Here is a 25,744-nt window from a genome sequence, read left to right as displayed (position 1 = left end):
ATTATAAACCTCATTGTTTGCAATGAGTTTGCCAAGAGTTTCCTGAGTCCTTTTATATGTGGTATTGCTAATAAAAACGTTGACAACCCCTGAAAAAAAGCCATTATTTCTGTCCTGACCCATGTAGACTAAAATCGATCCAGAAGGCAGCAACTGCATTTGCGACTTGGTGAAATGAGAACGGAGTGTTCACAATTCTAAGTATTGTGCGGGTCTACCTTTTAATCATTCTGAAACTGAAATATTGGCAATTCAGAACTGTTCGAAAAAGTTTATGTGTGGACCCAAGTTTCATACTGATGCTTGTTCCACATTTCCTCTTACGTCTCTGCCCTTTGTGCAAATAAGTTGCACCTGCCCTGGAAATCGCTGTTGCTCATTTCAAGTCTGGGGTCACACGTGAGCTCTGCCATCTTCTTGCCTTCACCTAGTCATGTAACTTTCCTCCGCTGACATTCTTCAGCAGTAAAACTGGCAGTTATGCTCCGTCTCCGAAGACCTTTCCAGGTCTATAAATCTATGACACATAGACGATCGATTCCCTGTCGTACTTGTTTTAAATATGCCATCCATAAAGGGGTATATGTTTATGTGCAAAGAAAAATCCCTGAACCAGGTTTAGGGCTGACCAACAAGACAATGATGTAAAGGTCTGGATTGCATAAAATGTGGGCGTTGTGCAGTCTCAGCACTGCCGTGGATTGAACTCAGCAGCCTGGTCACGTCCCTCCACAGCCAGGCTGTCGGGGGTTTGGAATCTGTGTGATTTGTCTTGCTTCGTTCTGGCTCTTACTGTGGCCTTGTGTTTGTTGGCAGCTTAGTGACAACTTTATGTTCTTTCTCTTTCCCCCTTTTCCCACTTAAGATTATGGAACTGCAGCGAATGACATCGGGGACACCACAAACAGAAGTAATGAAATCCCTTCCACAGACGTCACTGATAAAACCGGTCGGGAGCATCTCTCGGTGAGTGGAATAAATAGGTGTCTGAATTGGTTCTGAGCATTTTGGATGCCTCCATGTTAGAGGAATGTAGCTGCTTCAATAAGACATTTTTATTGTTCAGATGTAAATAGGGTGTCAAAGGTTGGAGGAATTAATAAAGAGGCTTAAAAAAGGTGATATAAAGGTAAAGGTGTTATATGGCCTTTGACTTGTTTGCTGCTTTTGTGCACCACTTTTAGTTGTTAGTGGTTCCTATTTCAATTATCTGTGCTTTAGAAGGGTATCACTGGAAGAGCAAGAACCCAGCTGTATCATTCATGGACTACACCTTCATACCCATTTCCTTAAGTTGTTAATATAATTTTGACTGCTCACTAGATGTAAGGAATCCAGTAGCTTCTGAAAGGGACTGGCAGTGGAGGGGATATAATAATATCAACAAAATTAAGATTAGCCATTTAGAATTCATCAGAGACCCTAGAGGTGAATATTAAAACCTCAAATACAAACAGAAGCAGAGCAATGCAGTACAAGAGATAGAAGTGGAGAAGCAGATGTTTTGTTCCTTTGTTCCTGAGCTGGGACACTCAGAGGAGCCTTTGTGGGGCAAGTGACTTTTTGCATGGCCTGTGCAGGAGGGTTGGGATTTTGACATGCAGGAATGGAAGGGAAGGGCATTGAGGGCATGTGAACAGGAGCTTGTAGGTGGAGAAACATCGTGAAGGTGCTTGATTGGAGGGTAAGGCGTGTGCAGGACAGCAGCGTTGGAGATACAGATTGTGGCCAGGTTGTAGGTCTTGACACAGAGTCTCAGGTGTGTAGATGTATGGCGCAGTGAAGAGCCAGTGAAGAGGGAAGTTGCATGATCCCAGGGGTCTATGGTCAGTTGCTCTGGTCCAAACCCAACAGCTTTCTCCAGTTGTTTCTTTTCCTCACTGTCACATGCACACAGCGCTTCCTGTGAGCTCTGCCTCCTTATAAATTCCAAATCTTTCCGTATCTTTTCACCTCCACTGCCATGGTCACAGGCTAACCCAGGGGCTGGCAAACTATGACCCATGGGCCAGGTCCAGCTCACCACCTGTTTTTGTATGGTTTGCAGGCTAAGAATGGTTTCTACCTTCTAAGTGGTTTAAAACAACAAAAAAGAATGATATTTCATAACACATGAAAGTTTTGTGAAATTCAAATTTTATTGTCCGTGAACAGAGTGTTACTGGAACACAGTCAGTCGTGTTCATTTACGTACTGTCTGTGGCTGCTCTCATGCTCTGATGGGGGTGGAGTAGTGGCAGCCGAGACCGTATGGCCTGCAAAGTGGAAAATATTTACTTCTGACCGTTTACAAAGAAAGTTTGCCTCAGTTGTTCTTTCCTGCATGACCACGCAGCCTCGTAACACGTCTCCCTCTCCCACCCTTGGGTTTTCTGGTCTTTTCCCACACAGTCCCCTGAGTGATCTTTGTAAAGTGCAGATCAGATCACTTTTTTTGTTGTTGTTGTAATTCTCAGAGCCCTCTCACTGCAATTGCAATAAAACTTTTCATATGAAAGCCACACTCTTCATGGTGGCTTATGAGCCCTGGGTGACCTCATCCTTCCTGAGCTCTCTGACTTCATCTCCCACACTCTTCTCACTGCTTGCCACTTGCCTTTTTCATGCTCTCTCCAGTGCTCCAGTCCTGCTCTTCATATTTGTGACTCCCCCTCCCAGGCATTTGCTTTCTGATGGCCATCGTGTGGCTTCAGCTAGGTGGCCAGCAGGCAGTCATTGCCCCTTTCCATTTTCTTCTGAGCAGTTATCATTGCCTGGAATGACCCCATTTATTTGTTTGTTTAATGTATTTTTCTCTTCTCTAGATTCTTTAGTAAGACTCTTAGTAGGGGCAGCCTGGTCAGTGTTTTTCACAGCTGTCTCCTTAAGCCCTCAGAATACTAGCTGAAACCTAGTGGGCACCCAGTACATTTTGCAGACTGGCTAGACTTGCAGTGAACAGTATAGGACAGAGGGATTGCAAGTGGGGTGATCCATTAGGGGTATGATAGAGCAATAAAGACATTTGATATATACTTGAAGCAAGGCCACGAGAGTGGAAATGGGAGGTGCATAAACAGATGCAGTGCAACTGCAACTTTATGCATATCTAGTACAGAGGTATGCATACATGCACATGCACACACATATACACACAAACACACATGCTTCCGTAGATGACTATATGCATTACATTGAAATAGCAAGAACAAATACCATAGTAAGTCAACTGGGGAATGGTATCTGCTTCCTGCCTTATGCAATCATTTTAGTTTTTAATTATCATACCAATCCACTTAATATTTCTTGGTGTAAGAAAGTTGTTTGTGTATATAAGAAATCCAAGTAACATGTATTAAGCCCAATTACACAAAATTATATGTTGACTTTAGTTTTCTAGGTTGGTTTTTTTTTTTTGAGACGGAGTCTCACTGTGTCGCCCAGGCTGGAGTGCAGTGGTGTGATCTTGGCTCACTGCAAGCTCTGCCTCCCAGGTTCACACCATTCTCCTGCCTCAGCCTCCCGAGCAGCTGGGACTACAGGTGCCTGCTAACATGCCCGGCTAATTTTTTTGTATTTTTTTTAGTAGAGACGTGTTTTCACCATGTTAGCCAGGATGGTTTCAATCTCCTGAACTTGTGATCTGCCCACCTCGGCCTCCTAAAGTGCTGGGGTTACAGGCGTGTGCCACCTGGGATTACAGGCGTGAGCCACTGCTCCCAGCCTTCGGTTTTTTTTTTTTTTTTTTAATACAGATGATAAATCTGGGCACCTGATTGGCATATCTCCATCTATAGTATAGTTGCTGGAAGGCAAGATCAGTAAACTTGTTTATTATGACTTTGCAGAATGCTCCTAAAATCTATATGAGAGGTGCAATATTGTGTTTTGTAGAATTTAAAGAAAATGTTACAATTATGTGTGGTTCAGATATTTTATCTATAAAGAGTTCTTGATCACAGGAAGGATCATTAGATTAGAAGAGTTTGAGAGCCAAGAAGCAGATACAAAAGTTAAAAATGTTTCTGGTCCAACAAGTGCTCTTGCGGCATTTCGTTGGATTTGCAGGGGAGGGCAGATCTCCCTTGTTCTATCCTAAGAAATATCCTCAGATGAAAACCGAACCATCAAGCAGTCAACCAACCAACCAACCAAACAACCGACCAAACAAACTCACCCATGTTCATCTCCTGTGTAAAAACCACCTCAACACATGCAAGGCACACAAAACTCTGTATTTCTCAAACAATCTGATTTTGAGTAAGTTATTCTTTTCATTGTCACAGGTATCCTTGTTTATAAAAGGATTTAAATTGAGAATGGCTTCAGTAGCTTTAAGTATTTGTTTGCAGATCCTTAGTGCTTTTCAGTAGTAGAGCCCACTTCCTATTTTCTAGGTTGACTTACACATTCTATAAATAGGTAGAGAAGCCAGGGCAGGCATTGCTATCTAATGAAGAAGTGCAAGCTTGGGTAAGTGAAGCATCTGTTCTAGCTGTCATGACTGGTAAAAGCAAGGTGTCCTGTGAACGCAGGGATCCAGCACTCCTAAATCCCAGTTAAGGACTGTCCAAAGCAGGGAAGAGACTGTACTGTGGTACTGCTGCATGTACTGCTGCATGGTTGGGGGCCTTTCAGGCCAAGTCATCTAACCTCCCCCATCCTAGTTTTCTTATTTATGAAATGGAGTTTGACTTTGTTGTTTAGGTATTCTCCATTTATCTGTAGAAGTCTGCAATTTAATAATAAAGAAACATAGCTAAAATACGAAGATCTCTTTCCCATGAAAACATTAGTTAGAAATAAAGGTTTAAAAAAAACACCCAAAGTCATGAGGTCAGCTTGAGTGAAATGGTTAAGTTTATCCATAATTAACTCTGTAAGAGTTGCTACCATTCTGTTCATATATTGGTTGCAGAGACAGAGTTAAGTCTGTACTGGCCCAGTGCAGTGGCTCACGCCCGTAATCCCAGGACTTAGTCCGAGGCAGGCAGATCACCTGAGGTTAGGAGTTCAAGACTAGCCTGACCAACATGGAGAAACCCCGTCTCTACTAAAAATACAAAATTAGCTGGGTGTGGTGGCACATGCCTGTAATCCCAGCTACTCGGGAGACTGAGGCAGGAGAATCACTTGAACCTGGGAGGTGGAGGTTGTGGTGAGCCGAGATCACGTCATTGCACTCCAGCCTAAGCAACAAGAGCGAAACTCCGTCTCAAAAAAAAAAAAAAAAAAAGAAAAAGAAAAAAAAAGTTCTACTCAAACATTTGCAGAAGCATTTTTGGGGAGATCTACTCACTGTTAAAGCACCAGAGAAGAGAATGATCATACCTTTGCTCCACACCAGCCAAGTGCTTTGCATGTCCTCTTTTTGTGTTCTGTGACTTACTTAATGCTCTTCTCATCTGACATCAAAGATGGTGTCCTGGGAGAATTAGCCATATGTTTTTATTTTCCTGCCTTCATTCTCAACCACATGCTTTGGAGTGGCAGTGTAGCAGGATTTATACTCGGGCAGACTTGGTTCCATTCCCAAGCTCACTCAGGAGGTGTGACTGTGAGCTGCTTATTTAATTTTTTTTTAAATCTTAGTTTTTTTCACCATCGTCATAGCTCACATTAATTTATCATATATTATAGTAGATACTGTTCCAAACCCATTATCTGCATTAACTCATTGAGGATTTACAACAACCTACAAAGTAGAATAATTATATTCTCCATCTTACACATGAAGATTGTGAGATGCAGAGAGGTTAAGTAATTCTGAAGTCATACAGCTAATAAGTGAGGAATCTAGATTTTATACCCAGGAAGAACCTGTGGTCTTAATCTCTGCCCTCTAATGCCTCTCACTATGAGATGGGTATATCAGTCAGAATAAACTATACTGCAGTAACAAAACCTCCACATCTTAGGGGCTTAAAACAACAAAGATTTCTTTCTTTCTTCATTTCATGTATTGGCTAGGAGCTCTGTTTAGTCTTGTCCTTGTTCCAGATCTGTGGATCCACATTTTAAAAAGTTAGCCTTTTTTTTTTTTTTTTTTTATGGCAGAGATAAAGAGCACTGTGGAGTAGGTGGAGCAGGGTTCCTCAACTTTGGCACTATTGGCAACTGGAGATAAATAATCCTTTGTTTGGGGGGCTGTCCTGGGCACTGTAGGATGTTTAATAATGCCTGGTCTCTACCCATTGGGTGCTAGTAGTACTTTCCCCCTCGTTGTGACAACCCCAAATCGTCAAGTGTCCCCTGGATGGCAATATTATCATCCCTGGTTGAAAAACACTGCCTTAGACGAAGACTAAGATCTTGGACAAGAAGTGAAGTTTTATACCCTGGCAGTGACACAATTCTCAACTAGTCACATGAACCACCTAACCACAAGCAAGCCAGGAAATGTATCCTACATTGAGAAACACAGAGAAAACCAGAAATATTAGACAAACAGCATTAATGATTACTATGGGTAGGGACAATAATATCCATCTTAAAAATTGTTGTGCAAATTCTTAAGCCAGAATGGCTCCCTCAGACATCTCAGGGTAGGCATTGGCAACTATATTCAAGTCCAGCTGCTGTCATTGTAAATAAAGTTTTATTGGAACACAGTTATGCCCATTTGTTTGCATATCATCATTGGCTGCTTTCATGTTCCACCGGCAGAGTTGGATCCTTAGTTGCAACAGAGACTGCAAAGTTGGCAAAGCCTGAAGTATTTTTACCATCTGACCTTTACAGCAAAAGTTTGCCAACTTCTGGTTTAGAGAAGCCAACCGTTTTTGGAAGCAGGACTTTGGGCTGAGTAAGACTGGAAGGAGACACATAGTCCTGCTGAGAACTTTGCTCTGAAATATTAAGATGCACTTAGAGGAGCATCATGCCTTGGTCACCAGCAATGGTAGCAGAGTGATCGCATTTCTATGTGTACCTCTGTCATCTCTACCTCAGGGATGGGACAGGATTCACATATATCTGCATCTACCCTCTTGACATGTGTAATCCACACCTGGCAATTACAGTTTTAAACTTACTTAAACTTTTTAGGCTTATATCTTATTCATGGGAAAATGTACATATCATAAATGTACAGCCCAATGGGCTTTCACAAGTGGAACTCACCCCAAAAGTGCCCTCCTGCTCCCTTCCAGTGCCACTCACCGTTCCCAGGGTACCCTGACTTCTAAGAGCAACACTAGCTAACCTTTAAAAAAGCCTTTTACTATGAACAGTCTTCAAACATGCACTTCAGTAGAGAGAATAGTCAAATCTATTCTTCACCAGTTTCCAAATTTACCGGGCTGGATGTGGTGGCTCATACCTATAATCTCAGAACTTTGGGAGGCGGAAATGGAAGAATCCCTTGGGCCCAGGATTTCAACACCAGCCTGGGCAATGTGACAAAACCCCATCTCTACAAAAAAATTAAAAATGAGCCAAGTATAGTGGTGTTTACCTATAGTCCTAGCTACTCAAGAGGCTGAGGTGGGAAGATAGCTTGAGTCCAGGAGGTCAAGGCTGCAGTGAGCCATGATTGTGCTACTGCACTCCAACCTGGGCAACAAAGTGAGACTCTGTCACACACACAGACGCACACACACACACACACACACAGAAAAATCACCAGTATTTTGCTGTTCATATTTCATAGTCTCTCTCTCTCTTTCTCTACCCACCTCTCTTTCTCTCTCTCCTCCCTCTTTAGATGGATGGAGAGAGAGATGTAATATTTTTAAAATGCCAATTGGATAGCCATTTTTACAAGCTTTAACTTATGTCTGTAGGCATAATAATAGATCTTACATACTTCACTATAGGGTTGTCGAAGATTAAGTGATTTGGTGTACATAAGGCTGTTATAAGAACAAGCGATAAGCATTCAATAAATATGAACTGCCTGTATCATTATCATCATCATGATCATCATCACCATGTGATTATAGGGAACTAATTAGCAAGGTTATAACTACCCTCCCTTCCTTTCTCTAGGTCTATGCTGTGGTGGTGATTGCGTCTGTGGTGGGATTTTGCCTTTTGGTAATGCTGTTTCTGCTGAAGTTGGCAAGACACTCCAAGTTTGGCATGAAAGGTAAGAAGGGTTGTGTTTATTTAGCTTCTTATGTGGATCATTTTTGGCTTATGACTAATGCTAATTACCACTAAAGAAGGAAGCGGCTAGATTTATGATGATTAAGTTTTAAGACTAAAAAAATAGCAACAAGACTTTGATACTACAAATCAAGACAGGACAAAATAATGTCGATTACTCAGCACTACCCACTTTTCCAAGACAACAGTTGTCCCAGAAGACAGAACTGGGTTCTTGATTATCAAGGGACTAATAAAGATATGACAAAGAAATAGTATTGGATGTTTCTTTTGCTCCAGAGAGGCAGGTGAGACACAGTGGCGATAGGATCATCTGGACACGTGTATTTTGTGCAGAAAGGTCTACTCTGCTGTACATTTGATTTCCAAATCTTCAGTGGTATGCTTTTGGTGTTGCTCCTGCTTTTCCAACTCATCATTCTTTGAAATTTAAACAACAGTGTTATGAAGCAAAATAAGAACAGCTATCGGCAGTACATGGAAGCTTCGTGAATGCATAGCTTTTTTTTTTTTTTAATTTAAGCAGAAAAATTATCAGGGCTGGATTAAAAATTAGGCACTAATTGACCCAAAATAGATAACTTGTTGTTTTTAGAGGATCGAAAATTAATTTTACAGGGAAAACTTGTATAAATTTCTTGCTACATAAAAAAAAAAATGCCTTGGAGCAGTGATTTAATGGTTTAAGTTTCAGTAATTTAAAACCATTTGCTCTGAAGTCTAAACGTATGTATTGGATAATATGCTAGTGTTATATTTTGTGTGGTCTCCTATAGATAGACACTATTTAAAAGTGTCTAAATGGGAGTGCTGTGAAGAAGGTTTAGTGGTGTTTTCTTTGCGTTGGAGAGTAGGTCAGGTGGATTTTCTTTATCCGCATGGTCTGTTAGAATTACGGGTAGTGTTGCTAATATTGCTATTTACTTGAAAGGGAATGTTTCAGTAGCAGTAAGTTGCCCAGCATACACTGACATCTGGGATGGAGCAGATCTATTTCTGGTGTTTCCTCTTTTCCCTTTGTTGGTGCCTGTGAAGATTTCTAAGCCAGAAATGAACAGGGAGGAGTGGTGGTAAACTGGGGCTTAAAATAACTCCAAAAACCTCATCCTGGTTCCTGCTTGGCCAGCTGATCCTTGATGTTTCTTCTAGGGGGAGAGATCTGTCATTCTCCAATTATAAATAAGGCTTGGGAGAGGGACCACCCCACAGTGATTTTAATTCATCCTGTAGGGTGGTTCATTCATCCTGTAGGGTGGTTTGGCACACACTTGACTGTGTGCCAAAAACTCCTGTAGAACTTGAGAAAACACAGATTCCTGGGCTACCCCCAGAGTATCTGCTTTAGCAGGTCTAGTGTGCACCTGAGAAATGGCATTTCTAACAGTTTCTGGAGGATACTGATCCTGCTTGCCCTGGTTGTTGTGTTGTCTACACAACAGTGTAGAGAATCACTGTTCTCTACGGTAAACATGGGCCACCAGGCCCCCTTCAGAGTGTGACAAGGTGTTGCGAGAGACATCGCAAACCAAACTTACCCACAGCTTTGCACACCTTTTGGAATCTCCATGTCTCAGCTGCATCCAGGCCCAGGCTAGGCGGCTGCTCTGTGCGTGCCGCTCCCTACCATGGCATTTGGTGGTTCTCGTGTTTATCAGGTGCTTTCCTTCCTTAGAGGCACTTGGACTGGATGTCTCTAAACATAGATTTCACTAGAGGCTACCAACAACTAACAGTAGAGTTTCTGGTCTTGAAGGGTTTCATTTGAAAGATTTCATCCCATGAGCTTTTCGGAGAGAGGATATATCCAGGTGCTTCTGGGATCTCAGCAAAAGCTGAATGGGAATCTATGGAGCAAAATTTAGGAGCTTCTTCTAACCCTTGGTTTAGGAAAACCACTGGCAGAATTACCAGTAAATGGCAACCTACTCCTTATAATGTGGCAATGGAGGAGAAAAAATGTGGACATTTTCTTTCAGAGAAGAAAATTATGTTTCATATTGAGACTCTAGCACTAAGGCTGAAACAGTATTTCATTTAGATAATTTGGGGTGATTACCACTAAAGCATCTACGTTTTCTGAGTATAACCTGAGGGCATCCTTAATGAATTGTAAGAAAGAGTGTGCTTAACCCTGCCACAGAGCCAGTAAATGGCTTCCTACAGCAGTAACTACTATACATGTTGTACGTTTTGTTCCCTCATTCCTACACACAAATAAAATCATTTTTAGAAATTTTGCCTCCGATACTTTTTTTTTTAGAATAGCTTACTGTTCTATTTTAAGCTACGTGTCTATCTGAGGCATGATGTGAGCAAAAAGAGCCTGATCTAGGGTTACTGTTTTGCAAGTCATATGTCAAGTTGATAATCTTTGGGGATCTAGAAATTAAGTTATGGTTCGTGCATTCAGTACAGATGAAACCGTGTAAAACGTGGTATTTAAACATTAATGTGAGTCAGTGTATTTTAAATGCTATTAGAGCTGGGATTACCACTGAAAAACATATGTCTTAAAAAAGAGAAGACTATGTAAAAATACTATTATGCTTCCCAAAATAACCAGGCAATGTATTGGTTTTGGTTTCTTAGTAAGAACCGTATGAACTGTGTATAGCCTTGGCCAGGACTAGGCACCATGTAAGAGGCTTGTAGCTGCTATGCAGATGAACTATTCAGAATGTTATTCCTCCCTCTCTAAGCATCTTTGGGGAGGGTCTAAGCCCATCCTTATTCTCTTATGCTGGAGGCAGATGGAACAGGAGGCCAGTCCACCCAGAGGCGCTCACAACTTTTTGCCCATCCCTAGCAATGCACGGTTTATCTCGAGTGTTTGACTGTTTCAATCCGTAATGGAAACCTCGATAATATAAACGACAGTTCAGTGCTGTTGATATGCAGGGCCCAGAGCAACAAACCCCAGAAACCTCTTGAGGTCACCACAATACAGCTGAATGCAGGGCAACACAAGCTTTATGGATTGACCTGAGATCCACCCCTTACACCTGCAAACATTATTTATGGTGCTGCTCCCATGGGGAGGTGATTTCTAAATTCCAAACTAGTGAGTGAAACTTGGATTTGTAAATACAGCCAGTGAGTTGTGGTGTTGTCTTTGAAGATGGTCTGCAGGTCTGTAAGCTTCATCAGGTTTTGTTCCTTGTTCTGTGGATTCATTGTAAATCAATTGCTGATGGTCCACTCCAGAACAGGCAGCACAGACTTTGAGCTCCATGACAACAGCTTTCATATTTGTGGTGTTCATCTTTATCTACTGCATGCTTAGCCCAGAGTTGGTGCTCAATACATATGAATGACAGAATGATCAGAGAAGATTTTCAACTTCATCCACCTAAGTTTGGTAATTGGAAAACAGTTAGTATTTGGAGGATGGTTAAACTGTGAGTGGCTAAAGAGAGAACCTGAGACTTTTCTAAGTTTCTAAAAGAGACAAAGTCCTACCTCTTTTTTTTTTTTTTTTTTTTAGTTTATTCCATATGAGTCACGGCCATAGACAAGGGATCAATTTGTCCAGGTTTTGTCTTAGAGTATGTAGGTTTTCACACACTGTTTTAAACAATCGTCCTTGTTTAAGTTTGGAGGATTCACTTTGACTTTTTATTTTGCATGTGAACGTCTTCAATTTCTCCCTCCCTACCTTTGAATGTATGGTTTTGGAATATGTTATTTTTTCAGTTCTGAAGTCGGCAAAAGTGCCAGATTGGGGATTATATCTTGCTGTAAACCTAGAATTTATATTTTATTCTTGCTTGATAGAGTTTAAGCTTCTTGCTGCTAGTGTCCAATAGGCTCCTGGCCCTGTTTCCATAAAGATGTCAAGGGGCAGGATTTCTCCCAGTCAGTTTTTCGTTGTTCATTTCTGTGCCTTTACACTGTCTATTGCTTTTTTGGTTGATATGTAGCTACCGTAATTGCAGAAGCCACAAATAATGCCCCTTTGTTAGTGTTGGCCACCTATGTAGGGATTATTCATACATATGTTTAATATGAATGTGTAAAATGTATACCAAATCTATCTAAATTGATGTCGGTATCAATATCCCTATATGAAAATGCATAATATTATCCCTCTTCTTTTAAGGCTGCCTCTGGTTTGTTTTAATTTTAGTTTTCACCGAAGTAGGGCTGAAAGAATTTTCCAGAACAGCTCCATTGCCAAAGGAATAGGCAACCATGCCTTTGAATGCTCTCCTTGTGTTGTAACCAAGTCTTGTGTTTAGCTCTCGCTTTACTTCCTGGCTCTGTGTCTTCATTGAAGATGTAGGAGTGCATGTGAAGGGAAAATGGAAGCATTGAGGAGCGCCAGGGCTGCCAAGTCTTCAAATGGTGCTCCACATTGGGAGCCCTGTCTGTGGCATTGATGGTGTACAGGGTTGCAAAAAATATACGGGAGCCAGCAGGGAGGAGGGAGCTTGGCATTCATCACCCCGCTGGAGGATAGTTTCAGCTATCGGTTTTGTGTTATTTACATTTCCTGATGAAAGTCCACATATGATATCTAATTCCTAAGTACTAATGCAGCCTGTGTCACTCGAGAGTGAAATCTCTAAATGATCCTAAGAAATCTCTGTAGAAGAAACTAGAAGAGGAAGCTTTCTTCTCATTCAGTGTTAATAGCCTGCACAGATTTCCTCTGCAGCCTCTGATTCTTGTATGTAAACTGCCCTATCCACATTCATTTATGCTACTTAAGTGTTGGAGGTTTCCAACTAGTAAAGGCTGGAAAGCTACTCTGCCTGTGGATGCAGATCTGGGTTTTCCTAAGTCCAGACTCAAAGCCCACAGTTCAACTTTCCGCTCTTATAAATGATCTCTGAGTGTCTTTCAATAGCAACCAAAAATCTGCCTATTTAAAAATAGTCATAAACATAGTGGGGCCAAAGCTAAAGAGGTTGAAGGTTAAAGTCTTTTATATGAGCTGAAAACAATTCTGGGAAGTTTAAGAGGTTGAGTTTAACAGATATTTGGATCAACTTTTAAGAGGAAAAAATGTGACCAAAAGCCAGAAACACAGTTGTAGAAACATCTGTAAGAACAAACTGTTTTCCATATGCACCTCCTTCCTTCTTTTTTTAAAGAAAAATTCCATCGAAAAATTAGAATGGTAACAATTGAATGCATTCTTGCTTTTCAAAATTTCAAGGGGTTTAGAAATATATAAGCATAAAAATGGCTGTTCCCATCACCTTCTTCTGCATGACCATTTCCACTCCTAGAAATAACTTTAACTGTATAAGGTGCACACAGTACGTAAACAATCAAATATATGGCTTCATTTTTGATTCCATAAGGAAATTATAATACCAGTCTGTTCTGCATTTTTTGGGGGTAGCAATTTGCCTTGTGGATTTTTCTTTATCAGAACCTAGCTATCTACTACATTCTATTTAATAGTATTTCCCAGTTGTCTGATATCAGGCTACTTGGATCTGAAACCCGGCTCTGCCTCTTATGAGCTATGTGACTTTGAGCAAGTATCTCATCCTCTTTTGCCTCGGTATTTCCATCTGTAACGGGACAATACTAATACCTAACCCACAGGGTTGTTATGAAGACAAACTAAGCTTATATATATAAACCACTTGGGAATGTTTCTGGCACTTAGTAATTGCTCTATTAATATGTAATGTTATTATTATTGATGAATTATGATTTATTTGACTTTTCTTCTTTTAATGGACATTTACATTTCTACCAAGTTTTCAGAAAATTATTTCAAATAATTTTCAAACAATATCTTCTGTATAAAGATAAATGCTTGCAAATGTATTGCTAGAAGGAAAGATAAATATGTTTAAATGTGGATAGATTACCTTGCATAAATGCCTTTCCAATTTAGTCTCCCACTAACAGTATGTGAGGGTACCCTTTCATTTATTACTCTGATCTATACTGAATATTCAGTCTTTTGGCTATTTGAGTTTAAAAGATACTTTGATTAGTAACTAATTTAAGCATCTTTGTCGTGAAGAATAAGAGTAATGTTTATTTTTATTGTTGAGTTATAGATATACTTTGCCAATTATATATATATATACAGATATTTATTTATTCATGATATTTGTGGCTCATATTTTCTTCTAGTCTTTTGACTTTTTGATAGTGTCTTTTGGTAACCAAAGAGATTTACCTTTTTATAAAAGCAAATCTTTCCAGCTTTTCCATTTAAGTTGTGTCTTGCTTAGGAAGATCTTTCCTGCTCTAAGGTGGTAAACATATTTCTAAATATTTATTTCACTAGATTTTTACTCTGTGTAATTTTTAAACTTAGCCCTTTGGTCTTTTTGTTATTATTATTATTATTATTATTATTATTATTGAGATGGAGTTTTGCTCTTGTTGCCCAGGCTGGAGTGCAATGGCGTGATCTCATCTCACCACAACCTCTGCCTCCCGGGTTCAATCCCGAGTAGCTGGGATTACAGGCATGCACCACCACACCTGGCTAATTTTGTATTTTTAGTAGAGACAGGGTTTCTTCATGTTGGTCAGGCTAGTCTCGAACTCCTGACCTCAGATGATCCACCTGTCTCGGCCCCCCAAAGTGCTTGGATTATAGGCATGAGCCACCTCACCTGGCTTTTTTGTAATTATTTTATTAAAATTTGGTATGAAGTAGTTCTTTCTTTTTCAGAGACATATAGAATAAAGATATTTGAATAAATTCTGGTGTGACATTTTCATGGAGATGAATAATAATATTTTAAATTTCTTGTATCAGAAAGCCACTAATAAAGCAAAAAAAATTTTGAAAAATTCAGTGATTAACTCTTTCTTTGTAAAACAAGTAATGAACTTTGCCAGTTCTTTCTTATAGCGTGGGAATGTAAACCACACAAAATAGTATCAGAGAAATAAGTTTTCACAGAAACCTTTTGTTAAACTGCTCTCCTCCCAGCTTCAAACGGAGTCAGAGTCTATCTCAGCACTCTCTGAAGAGGCAACAAAATTTGTCAGTACCAACCAAGTCCTCAGAAATTTCAGAAAAGACATTCAGTTGAAAGAGTCATTGAGTAAGGTAACAAAATGACAATGAACCTAGAGAAAAGAATTAGCCCAAGTGTTCCTTTTCTGTTGTTTGGCAATGCTATAGAAAGCTTTTCCCGTGTGTTTGTGAGGTGAGGATCTACTTTTTAAAGTCTCTTACTTCTTTCCCTGCCAACGTTTGGCTTCTGTCTATCTGAGAGCAGAAGATGCTTATTCTTTACAACATATTGAAAATGTGTGTCAGACTTCTAAGAATTGGTTAGAGTAGGCCAGACAGGAAGCAAAAGAATCAGCATCTCTGCCTTTAGCCTTGTAGGTGGATGCACTCTGCCTTTTAATTGCTGGTTTTACCTGGGCATTCCCACAACCCCGGCATGATTCATGTGAGAGCTCATGTTTGCCTGTAATATAGAAAGTGCATGCAATATTGTTCAGGGACTTTCCATGCTACTATTTTCACTAAAGGTGAAAGATCCTTTAAAAAATTAGATTTTGTACTTCAAGGTCAGGAAATATTGTTACCACTGTTTTGGTCTTCTGTTAACCTTGAGAGGAATTTGCTTTGACTTCCTCATTTAGCTCATGGCCTGTTTCAAACAGGACTTGCAAAATCTGAAAATCTTTTGGTTTTCTTCTTCTTTTCCCCCTTCACTAATCTTTCACCTTTCATTGTTTTCCCTGTCATTTTGTCCTACATCTCTGTGCTTTCTAATTTTATATTTTTTCCTCTCTTGTTTTTCTTCCATCTCATTCCTAACATCTGATTTTGGTGGAAAAGCTTTTCAGAATTTATGAAGAAGACAGATAATAACTTGGCTTAAATTCCAACATATGCTTTGATTTTATCTTACTTTATTTTGGGCAAGAATACTAAATGACTATGGGAATACATTTAGCTCTAAATCAGCAGAATTGTCACGTGGCACTTCGGAAGACAGCCTGTTTGAATAATGCACATCCTTCGTGTTTGTAAGTTGTTAACTCTTGAGTCTTCAACCCAAGGAACATATAGGAAAGTAATACTGAAGACATATGAATCAAACAAGCTTGGGTTTAAATCCCAGATCTCCCGCCTGCTGGCCATCATTTTGGGCAAATTGTTAAACTCTAAATCTTAATTCCTCTTTGGTAAATTGAAGGAATAATACTCATCTCTTCAGGTGATTGTAAGAATTAAATCAGTGCTTAGTTTAGTATCTGACTCTTTATTTTTTTTATTTTTATTTTTATTATACTTTAAGTTCTAGGGTACATGTGCACAACTTGCAGGTTTGTTACATATGTATACATGTGCCATGTTGGTGTGCTGCACCCATTAACTCGACATTTACATTAGGTATATCTCCTAAAGCTATCCCTCCCCACTACCCCCTCCCCACAATAGGACCTGGTGTGTGATGTTCCCCTTCCTGTGTTCAAGTGATCTCATTGTTCAATTCCCACCTATGAGTGAGAACATGCGGTATTTGCTTTTCTGTTCTTGCAATAGTTTGCTGAGAACGATGATTTCCAGCTGCATCCATGTCCCTACAAAGGACACGAACTCATCCTTTTTTCTGGCTGCATAGTATTCCATGGTGCATATGTGCCACATTTTCTTAATCCAGTCTGTCACTGATGGACATTTGGGTTGATTCCAAGTCTTTGCTATTGTGAATAGTGCCGCAATAAACATACGTGTGCATGTATCTTTATAGCAGCATGACTTATAATCCTTTGGGTATATCCCCAGTAATGGGATGGCTGAGTCAAATGGTATTTCTAGTTCTAGATCCCTGAGGAATTGCCACACTGTTTTCCACAATGGTTGAACTAGTTTACAGTCCCACCAACAGTGTAAAAGTGTTCCTATCTGACTCTTTAAACTAATTCCCTAAGAGGTAGCTATTTTTCAGACTTATGTTTTAGTAATACATTATTAAAGAAAAGATTATAGGGTGATTCCCATTGAATTCATATTGAATCTGGGCTGCAGGAAAATGTCACAAATGTAAACAGGGCATATTAGTGTTTCCAGGTTTATTAGTTGAGTCTATAGAAAAAAATTGTAATTACAATGTGTCTCTACTTTATGGGTGTGTATCATGAATACAAATGTGCTGATACATGTGCTTCTTTTAAGCCCTTCAGCCCTTTAATACACTATGTGAATTATTGCAAATTCTTAATTTTATTGTCCTCTGAAGAATTCATCACTTTAAATTGTTTTGGGGTTTATGAAAAACTTATTTCGTTGATTGATTGATTTGGTATGTAGGTTTTAGCAGTTTTTGGGGGGAGGAATATTTACTGAAGTAAAGAGGTGGAAAGGGCAGGAGTGGGAGGGGGATGGGACCCCTCCAACACCCCCTAGCTTAGATCTAAAAGCACGACCTCATGGAAACTTCTAATGTCTTTCCCTTTTGTACAGAAGGGATTAAAACTGCTAAAGTGATTTATTTAAAAAAGTAGGCTTTAATTCTGATGTATTTACAGCCTACTAGAAAGGAAAAGAGGGATTCTGGAGAAATTAAATTCTTCCTTATGCAATAGATTGTCATTTATATTATTATAATCATACACCCTGCATTTTTTGTGAGAAAGCCAAGGCTTGGACAGGCTAATGGCAGTGGAAGACTTTTGTATTTATCAAAGCATCAGCAAAAGCAGAAAGACATTGGCCTTTTCTGTGATCATCTGGGAACTTTAGTGGCCGGAGGACAAAGAGAATGAGAGAGAGAATGAGCCAGTGAGCCAGTGACCTGATCTCCATTTCAACTCTTTAGGTCTTTTGTAAGACATTAGTATCCTGGATAGAAGCAGAAGTGTCATCTCAGTCTTCAGTGACAGTATAAGGAAGGAAGGGGGAGATGACTTAAGAGGTGGAGGTGCTGTGGGGAGGGAGAATGTTGAGAATGAAGTGGTTTTTCTAATTACAGTTGTGGTTGTCAACTTTAGAAGTCCTGGAAAGACTTGAGTATAGTCAACCACTCGACTGAGCTTTTCCTCACTTGCTTCCTGGATTGCCTGTAAATGAAAATTGCTTAAGGACCAGAAATATTATAATAGTACAGGACAGAGAATCATATGAAGCTCCCCTCCAGCTTTAATATCTACCACCCTGTTACAAAACCATTATGTACAATCACACACTCACTACAAAAGCCTGTCCTGCACTTCTGGTGAAATCCTTTATTATTTTGGTGTGTAATGATGTAATCTTTTTCTCTATTGTGAAGCCACAGTCTCCTTACTATTGACATATGAAATATTGCATCTGGGGTCAACACTAAATATCCCTGAGTGTACCTTCAAATGTTTGGTCATCTCAAGAAAATATTGCCTCTAACTTATCAATAGAAGGCATTTCTTATTTAGTCGGCATTCCCAGTGACTCTGTTTACTGTTAATTTGCAGGTAGCATGCATCTTGTCAGGGTGCTATGGTTTGGCTTTGTCCCCAACCAAATATCATCTTGAATTGCAGCTCCTATAATTCTCACGTGTCTTGAGAGGGACCTGATGGGAGGCAATTGAATCATGGAGGTGGGATGTTCCCATGCTGTTCTCTTGATAGTGAATAAGTCTCACTTGATCTGAGAGTTTTTTATAAAAGGCAGTTCCCCTACACAAGTTCTCTTTTGCTCTCTGTCATGTAAGAAGTCTCTTTGCTCTTCCTTCATCTTCCACCACAGTTGGGAGACCTCAGCCATCTGCAACTGTGAATCCATTAAACCTCTTTCCTTTATAAACTACCCAGTCTTGGGTATGTCTTTATCAGCAGCATGAGAACAGACTAATAAACAAGGGTACCTTTGACATTCCAGCTTGAGAGCAAAGAGAGGTAGCTCTGCCTTAGCCATCTCTTCCTTGAATGGTGTGGATATCAGGGAACAGCTCAACATGTGGGCTGTTTCTTGATCTTTTAAGTCAGACTTCATAGCATGGCTTTGCCATTTTGTTTGAAGTAAATCCTTGAAACATTAGATGTTTCTATATTAAAATGACATGCATTCCATAGCCCAGAAGAAATGATTTCTGTATTATTTACTTGTAGCCTTTCCTCTATGAGTGTGGACAAGTGCAAGGTGATTTTAGAGGTAGATTTATGTACATATTCTGTAATTGTTTATCCCTCACATTATATCTTTGTTTTCCTGTGATGTCATGGCAGGGGTGGATTAATCAGTAAAATGTCTAGGATTGGATTGAGAATGAGCAGGCACCTATCTCAGGCACAATCTATGAGACATGTGACTTTATTTTTCTTCAGTTCAATAAAGTATATCCTTTTAACCCTTTTTGTACTGAGTAGCAGAAAATTAATCCCCTACCACTCTGGGTAATTTCCGACAATGGTGGGTAATCACAAAAAATTCAACACTTTCTCTGTCACTTCAGGTCTCTCACTTTCCTCTCCCTTATCCAGGTTGCATTTGCCTTTCTGGGAAACAGTGGAGAGTGTGCTGCAAGGTCAATAAAGTGCCACAGTGTGGGGAGGGGATATACGCATGGTCTTGGTGGTAATTTCTGTATGCTGGTGGCTGTCCATCTTCCCAGGTGTCCTTGGCCACCACTCTGTTCAAGTCACAGGTATACAATCTTGTGTTCCTAACCACGTTCTGCCACCTTCACATATGTCTCCTCAAGGGTGTCTTTGCAGCTTTGTGGACATGAAAAACACTGAGACTGGCCCTGCTGTCTCTGCGTAGACATACTATGCAGCTTCCCCTACTTTATTACTCTCGTGCCATTACAGGCTTGGGATTGCTCTGACTTCTGGACAGCTTCTCTGGTCTTCCAAGAAAGGGGTCCTCAGGATTCTTCTTTTTGAAACTCTAAATCTGAGTCAGGGCTCTGTGCTTCCTTAACTCTCATACTTGACCTGGGAACAGGTTATAGACTCTTCCTGCCTGTATCTAACCTTTTTTTCTCCTCACCGACTCTCTTCCTATTTCCTGTGGGTACAGGAAGAACATGAAAAACTATTTTTTCTGATTTCATCTTCTTCCAAATACTTTTCATTATACATGTGGATCTTGTTTTTTTTTTCCTCCAGCTTTTTACTATAAAACTGTCAATATGAATAAAAGTTGAAAGAATACTAACAATGAATATTCATACACTCAACACCTAGATTCAAACTCTGCTTAACATCTTGTTATTGCAAAATAAATTGACAGTATCATGTTCCTTCATTCCTAAATTCTCCAGCATATTTTTCCTAAAACTGAGGACACGGTGTCCTAAAACCACAGCCACAATACCTTCATCATTGTGCTCAAGGAAATTAAGATAACCCTGTGATAACAGATATTACCTAGACTATCTTCAAATTTCCCCAGTGATTTAAAAATGCCTTTTATGGTTACTTATATATCAAACCAAGATCAACTAAAAGTTCATGTGTTGCATTTTTTCATTGAGTTTCTTTGGTCCCTTGCATTCTAGAACATGGCTTCTTTTTCTCCCTGCCTTACACTGGCTCTTTGAAGAGACTAGGCAGTTGTCTTGTAGAATGTCCCTCATTCTGTCTCTGTGCGATTGTTTTCTTTGGTATTCTTCAACTTGCCATTTATCCTCTGTATTTCCTATAAACTGGAACTCATTTCTAAAGGTTTGGTCAGATTCAGGTGAGAGGTTTTGGGAAGAAAGCATCACAGAAGATGATGTGCACTTCATCTGTGTCACGTCTGGAATCACATTGTGTCGGGTTGTTACACTATCAGTGGAAGCTGGATCACCTTTTGAAGATGGTGACCACCAGATCTTTTTTTTTATAAATGCAAGTTTTTCCCTTTGGAATTCATAGATGATTTGTAGGTGATAATTTGACATCTAGCAAATATCCTCTCCTCCGAAAACTTGAACGTACTGGGCTTAGCATACTTTCCTAAAAGCTACTTAATTTCTAAGGGTTGCAGAAGTGTTTTTCTAATCCAATCATTTCTTCTGTTCTTATTTCATTAATTTTTTTTTTTAAAGGAGAGCTTTCCGGCCTTGGCCAAGAATTTCAGCTCTTTCATTCCAGTTCTGTCTTGATGACTCTTCCTTGAGGCAATGATTGGATGCTTAGGATCCAACCGCCTACACTGGGGAAGGTCATAGGATTACAGAAAAAAGTTACAGTTAATAGGGTCACTATATCAAAAATATTATTTTATTTTAAGAGTATAGTTGGTGGGAATGCAAATTAGTACAGCCACTAAGGAGAACAGTTTGGAAGTTCTTCAAAAAACTAAAAATTGAGCTACTGTGTGATCCAGCAATCCTACTGCTGGGTATATACCCAAAAGAAAAGAAATCAGTATATGGAAGAGCTATACACACTCCTATGTTTGTTGCAGCACTGTTCACAATAGCTAAGATTTGAAAGCAACTTGTGTCCATCAACAGATGAATGGATAAAGAAATTGTGGTGCTTGTACACAACAGAGTATTACTCAGTCATGAAAAGGAATGAGATTCAACCATTTGCACCAACATGGATGGAACTGGAGGTCATTACGTTAAGTTAAATAAGTCAGGCACAGAAAGACAAACATCACATTTTCTCACTTATTTATAGAGTATAAAAGCCAAAACAATTGAACTCATGGACCCAGAGAGTAGAAGGATGGTGACCAGAGGCTGGGAAGGGTAGTGAGGGATGCGGAGGACGTGAGAATGGTTAATGAGCACAAAAACACCAGAAAGAGTGAGGAAGACCTACTATCTGATTGCACAACGGGGTGACTGTAGTCAGTAATAACCGTACATTTTTAAATAATTTAAAGAGTGTAATCAGATTGTTTGCAACTCAACGGATACATGCTTGGGGAGATAAATACCCCATTCTTCATGATGTGCTTATTTCACATTGCACGCCTGTATCAAAACATCTCATGTACCCCATAAATATGTACACCCACTATATACCCACAAAAATTAAAAAATAAATAAATAAAAAAGAGTATAATGAGCCTAAATGCTTTCAGGATTCCCTTTTGCATTTTGTGGCTGGTGGTAGCATCAAAGACAATGAGAGCTGGCAGCAGCTGAGAAATCACTTGCAGCCTTTATTATTTATTTATTTAGTTAGTTAGTTATTTTCACTGTACTTTAAATTCTAGGGTACATGTGTACAACGTGCAGGTTTAGTACATACATATACCTGTGCCGTGTTGGTGTGCTGCACTCATTAACTCATCATTTATATTAGGTATATCTCCTAATGCTATCCCTCCCCGCTTCCCCCCACCCTGTGACATGCCCCAGTGTGTGAGGTTCCCCTTCCTGTGTCCAAGTGCGCTCTTCCAATTCCCGCCTATGAGTGAGAACATGTGGTGTTTGGTTTTCTGTCCTTGCGATAGTTTGCAGCCTTTATTTTATAGATGAGGACTGTGGGCCCAGAGATCTTGAGCGACTTGCCTAAGGGTTGCCTCGTTTGTGGCCGATCCAGGGGCAGAAACCAGGCCTCATGACTCCAGCTTCAGTGTTTTCTGCTGTGAAACTAAGACCTGCTGTAAGAAGACTCCACAATATAACTTATTTCCATGCCATGTTCACTGCTGGGCTGTGTCATACGTGACTAGTATTGTCTTGCCCCTGGATAATGCTGTGCTTCTCAAAGCTGGGGACACATAAGATCTGCAGTAACAAGAGAGTTTTAGGAGGTACTCAGGGACTAACATTTTAAATTTTGATAATTCTGTTATCTATTTATTGTAGTGTTCATTAGAAAAAATATACCTATTACATCATACTCGTGGTTTCATCATATTATTATTTAGGATGAGACTAAGTTAATATAATAGAAAAAATTTAAAAATATGGTTTAAACAATTTCATTTCAACTTAAATTTTACAAGACTCTTGGGTAGGACTACGTAGTGCACTGCAAATTTAAAACTGAACAGAGCAAGGTTTCCACCTCATGGAGTTTATTAAAGTTTACGGGAGGGGAGAGATAAAAACAGAGAAAGAAATATAGAGAAATCTACAGGTGATGGCAAACGCTGTGACTGAAAGTGAAGCAGGGCAGGAGGGCTTTGCTGTGTTTAAATAGTTAAGAAAAGCTGCTCTGCTAGGATGACATTAGGGCCAAGAGCGAGAGAAAATGAGGGAGGGAGGGAGCTGATGTCCCAGGGAGGACTGATCTAGACAGAGGAAGAGTGGGTGCAAGGCTAAGGTGGCCAGAGCAGAGTGGGGGCCTGGGGAGGAGAGCAGAGAGGGACGGAAATGCAGTTCACTGAGGGACTGGCAGCATTTAGGAGTGCTGTTGTTGTTGTTGTTATTTTGCTTTTTAAATCAGAGTGAGGAGTACTTGTCTTATCCAAGGTACTTGGATAAGACAGAAATTGTGACAGTGTATTGAAAGAGATTAAATGTTGGCAGCACTGATGTAATAATGTATTAAATTAATTTCTGATACTGAAGCATGACTGAGGGGAAAGATATCTCATGGGGGGAGAGTTCATCATACAAGACTATGGAGGAAACTTCACTTCAGGGTCCTGATCAGCTTCATTTTGAGAGGAGAACTCACCCCTCAACACACATACACATACTCAACACACAAGCACACACACATAAAACACACACATTCAACACACACATACAAACAACATACACACACTCAGTGCACACAAAACACGCACATTCAACACACTTTTAATACATGCATTCAACACACACATACATACATAACATGCACATTCACCACAGACAACACACATACACGCAAAACATAAAAAACACACATTCAACACACACATTTTTAAAACACACATTCAACACACGCATACACACAAGACACACACATATTCAATACACAGAAAACACATGCACTCATCCCAGAATGATGGTTTGAGGTTTCTAGGTGTCTGCGGTTCCCCTGGGTCATAGTGTACACTCCTGGCATGTTGTAATTGTTACCCATCACGTGACCATGGCCACTTGAGACTAGACAGGGGTAGGACCCAGACTTTGAATTATGTGTTGACTTTTTCTTGAAATTCGTCTCATCTTCAGTCTGATTCCTTTTATACAGTCCAATCTACTCTAAGACCTGGGATATTATATCATTAATTGCAAGGCTAATATAATTTGAGTAAAATTTTCTCTTTTTGAGATCTTAGTTGCTATTGGGAGAAAAATGACACTGAAAGCTCAGCTGATGCATTTTCAGAGTGAACAAAGACATTGTGGGAATTCTATTTTCCCTCCTCACAATGGTTAAACATTAAATAGAACCCATCCATGCTCAGTGCATAGCATTCCTTTTGGCTGGAAAATAAGGATAAAACTAAGGTTTTAAGACTCAAGATTTTTGAGGCCATGTATTTCCAGAGAGAAAGAGAGCACTTGGTGTTTCTGCTTACTGTCCTGCTGAAAAATTATTAATAGCACTTTCCCATCTTTGTCTGAATTAATCTTTCTTGAATCAACATTGGTGATGGTGATAGTGGAGATCTAATTACCCAAATCTCCTTGTATATGGTTTTCTATCTCATACATTTAGCCTAGGAATGACTGAGTGTCACAATACTTCATCCCCCCCCCCCCCTTAATCTCTCTGGATTTTGGAAAATAGTTGATTGGCTGTCACCTTTTGGGATCTTCTATCTTCTTCCCGCATATTTCCCCATACTATGTCTCTCTCTGCTCTGGTCCTGCATGGTGTGAAACGGTGTCTTCTATCTGTTTTCCCCCAAAGATCGGGGAATTCGATTCTTCTTAATTCTTCATTACTGTCGTGTAGTTCTTTCTCTTTACAAATTGCTCAGTAGTACATATTTATTCTAGTCTGATTTGTTACCCATCACCTAATATGCTTATGGGCTAGCAAACTCAGAGACACTAACTTAGATATTACCAGAAAGCCAGCATATTTGAAAAGATGGATCTGCTGTGTACGGACTTGCATAATGGAAACCTAAGAATGGAAAATAAGGGCCATAGTGTGGGATAATCCCATTCATTGGCATGGGCTCTCGAAAATCAACAATATTAATTTTGCTTTGATTTCTCAGTTCTCTCTCTAGCCAGAATCTTACACTACAGAACAGATTCTTAACATTTTCAGCGATTTTCAATTACAAAACAATGCAAGGAAAAGCAGAAAAGAAGTCTAATCAGATTCAGAATTTTCAGAATTCAAATATGCCAAGTGTAGGAGACGCCAAGTCTAAGTAGCTTCGTTCGATCATTTTAGCACTGATTGTAGCAAATGTTTCACCTTAAAATGATAGTTCATTGTAGGTATTTTGTAACTGTAGTAATTGTTGAGAATTTTGTTTGTGGAAGACATTCAGTCATTCCTAGGCTAAATCCTCTCCCCTTGCCAAACCCCTCCCTCCACAGGTATTTCTTATTCATCTTGAGCTACTGCAGTGTCCTCAGAATCCCTGAGATGGAAAACATTCACTGACTCTTGGTGGCAGGCATTGTAGTTACTCATTATTCACTTATTTAAAAATGGACATCATATCTAGGTGTAAAAACTTGAGATGTCCATTAATCATCAATACGATCTCTCTGTTGGGACCCCCAGAAATTCATCATGACTTTTGTTTTGATATATCTGGTTATACAGTGTTTGTAGGTGTCAAAGAAAACCAGAGCTCAGGACTATTGCAATATGGGAAAATATAGCTCAGTATAGAACTGGGCTCAACTCTGCATACAGCATG

General features: G+C 39.7%; 1 protein-coding gene across 7 annotated transcripts in view; it reads left to right on the top strand.

Moving 5' to 3' along the window:
- NTRK2 (neurotrophic receptor tyrosine kinase 2) overlaps positions 1-25,744 on the top strand; it is a 368,100-nt gene that overhangs the window by 76,211 nt on the left and 266,145 nt on the right. For all 7 annotated transcript variants that reach the window (XM_033236933.1, XM_033236932.1, XM_033236934.1 and 4 more), the window contains 2 exons: positions 866-966; positions 7,969-8,068. In XM_033236933.1, the coding sequence (XP_033092824.1) occupies positions 866-966; positions 7,969-8,068 (201 nt within the window). The remainder of the gene's footprint in view (positions 1-865; positions 967-7,968; positions 8,069-25,744) is intronic.

This window comes from Trachypithecus francoisi, unplaced genomic scaffold (genome assembly GCF_009764315.1).
Source record: "Trachypithecus francoisi isolate TF-2019V2 unplaced genomic scaffold, Tfra_2.0 Lachesis_group16, whole genome shotgun sequence".
Lineage (NCBI taxonomy): Eukaryota > Metazoa > Chordata > Mammalia > Primates > Cercopithecidae > Trachypithecus > Trachypithecus francoisi.
The sequence above is the reverse complement of the archived record's forward strand: the minus strand, read 5'-3'. Positions and strand labels throughout refer to the sequence as shown.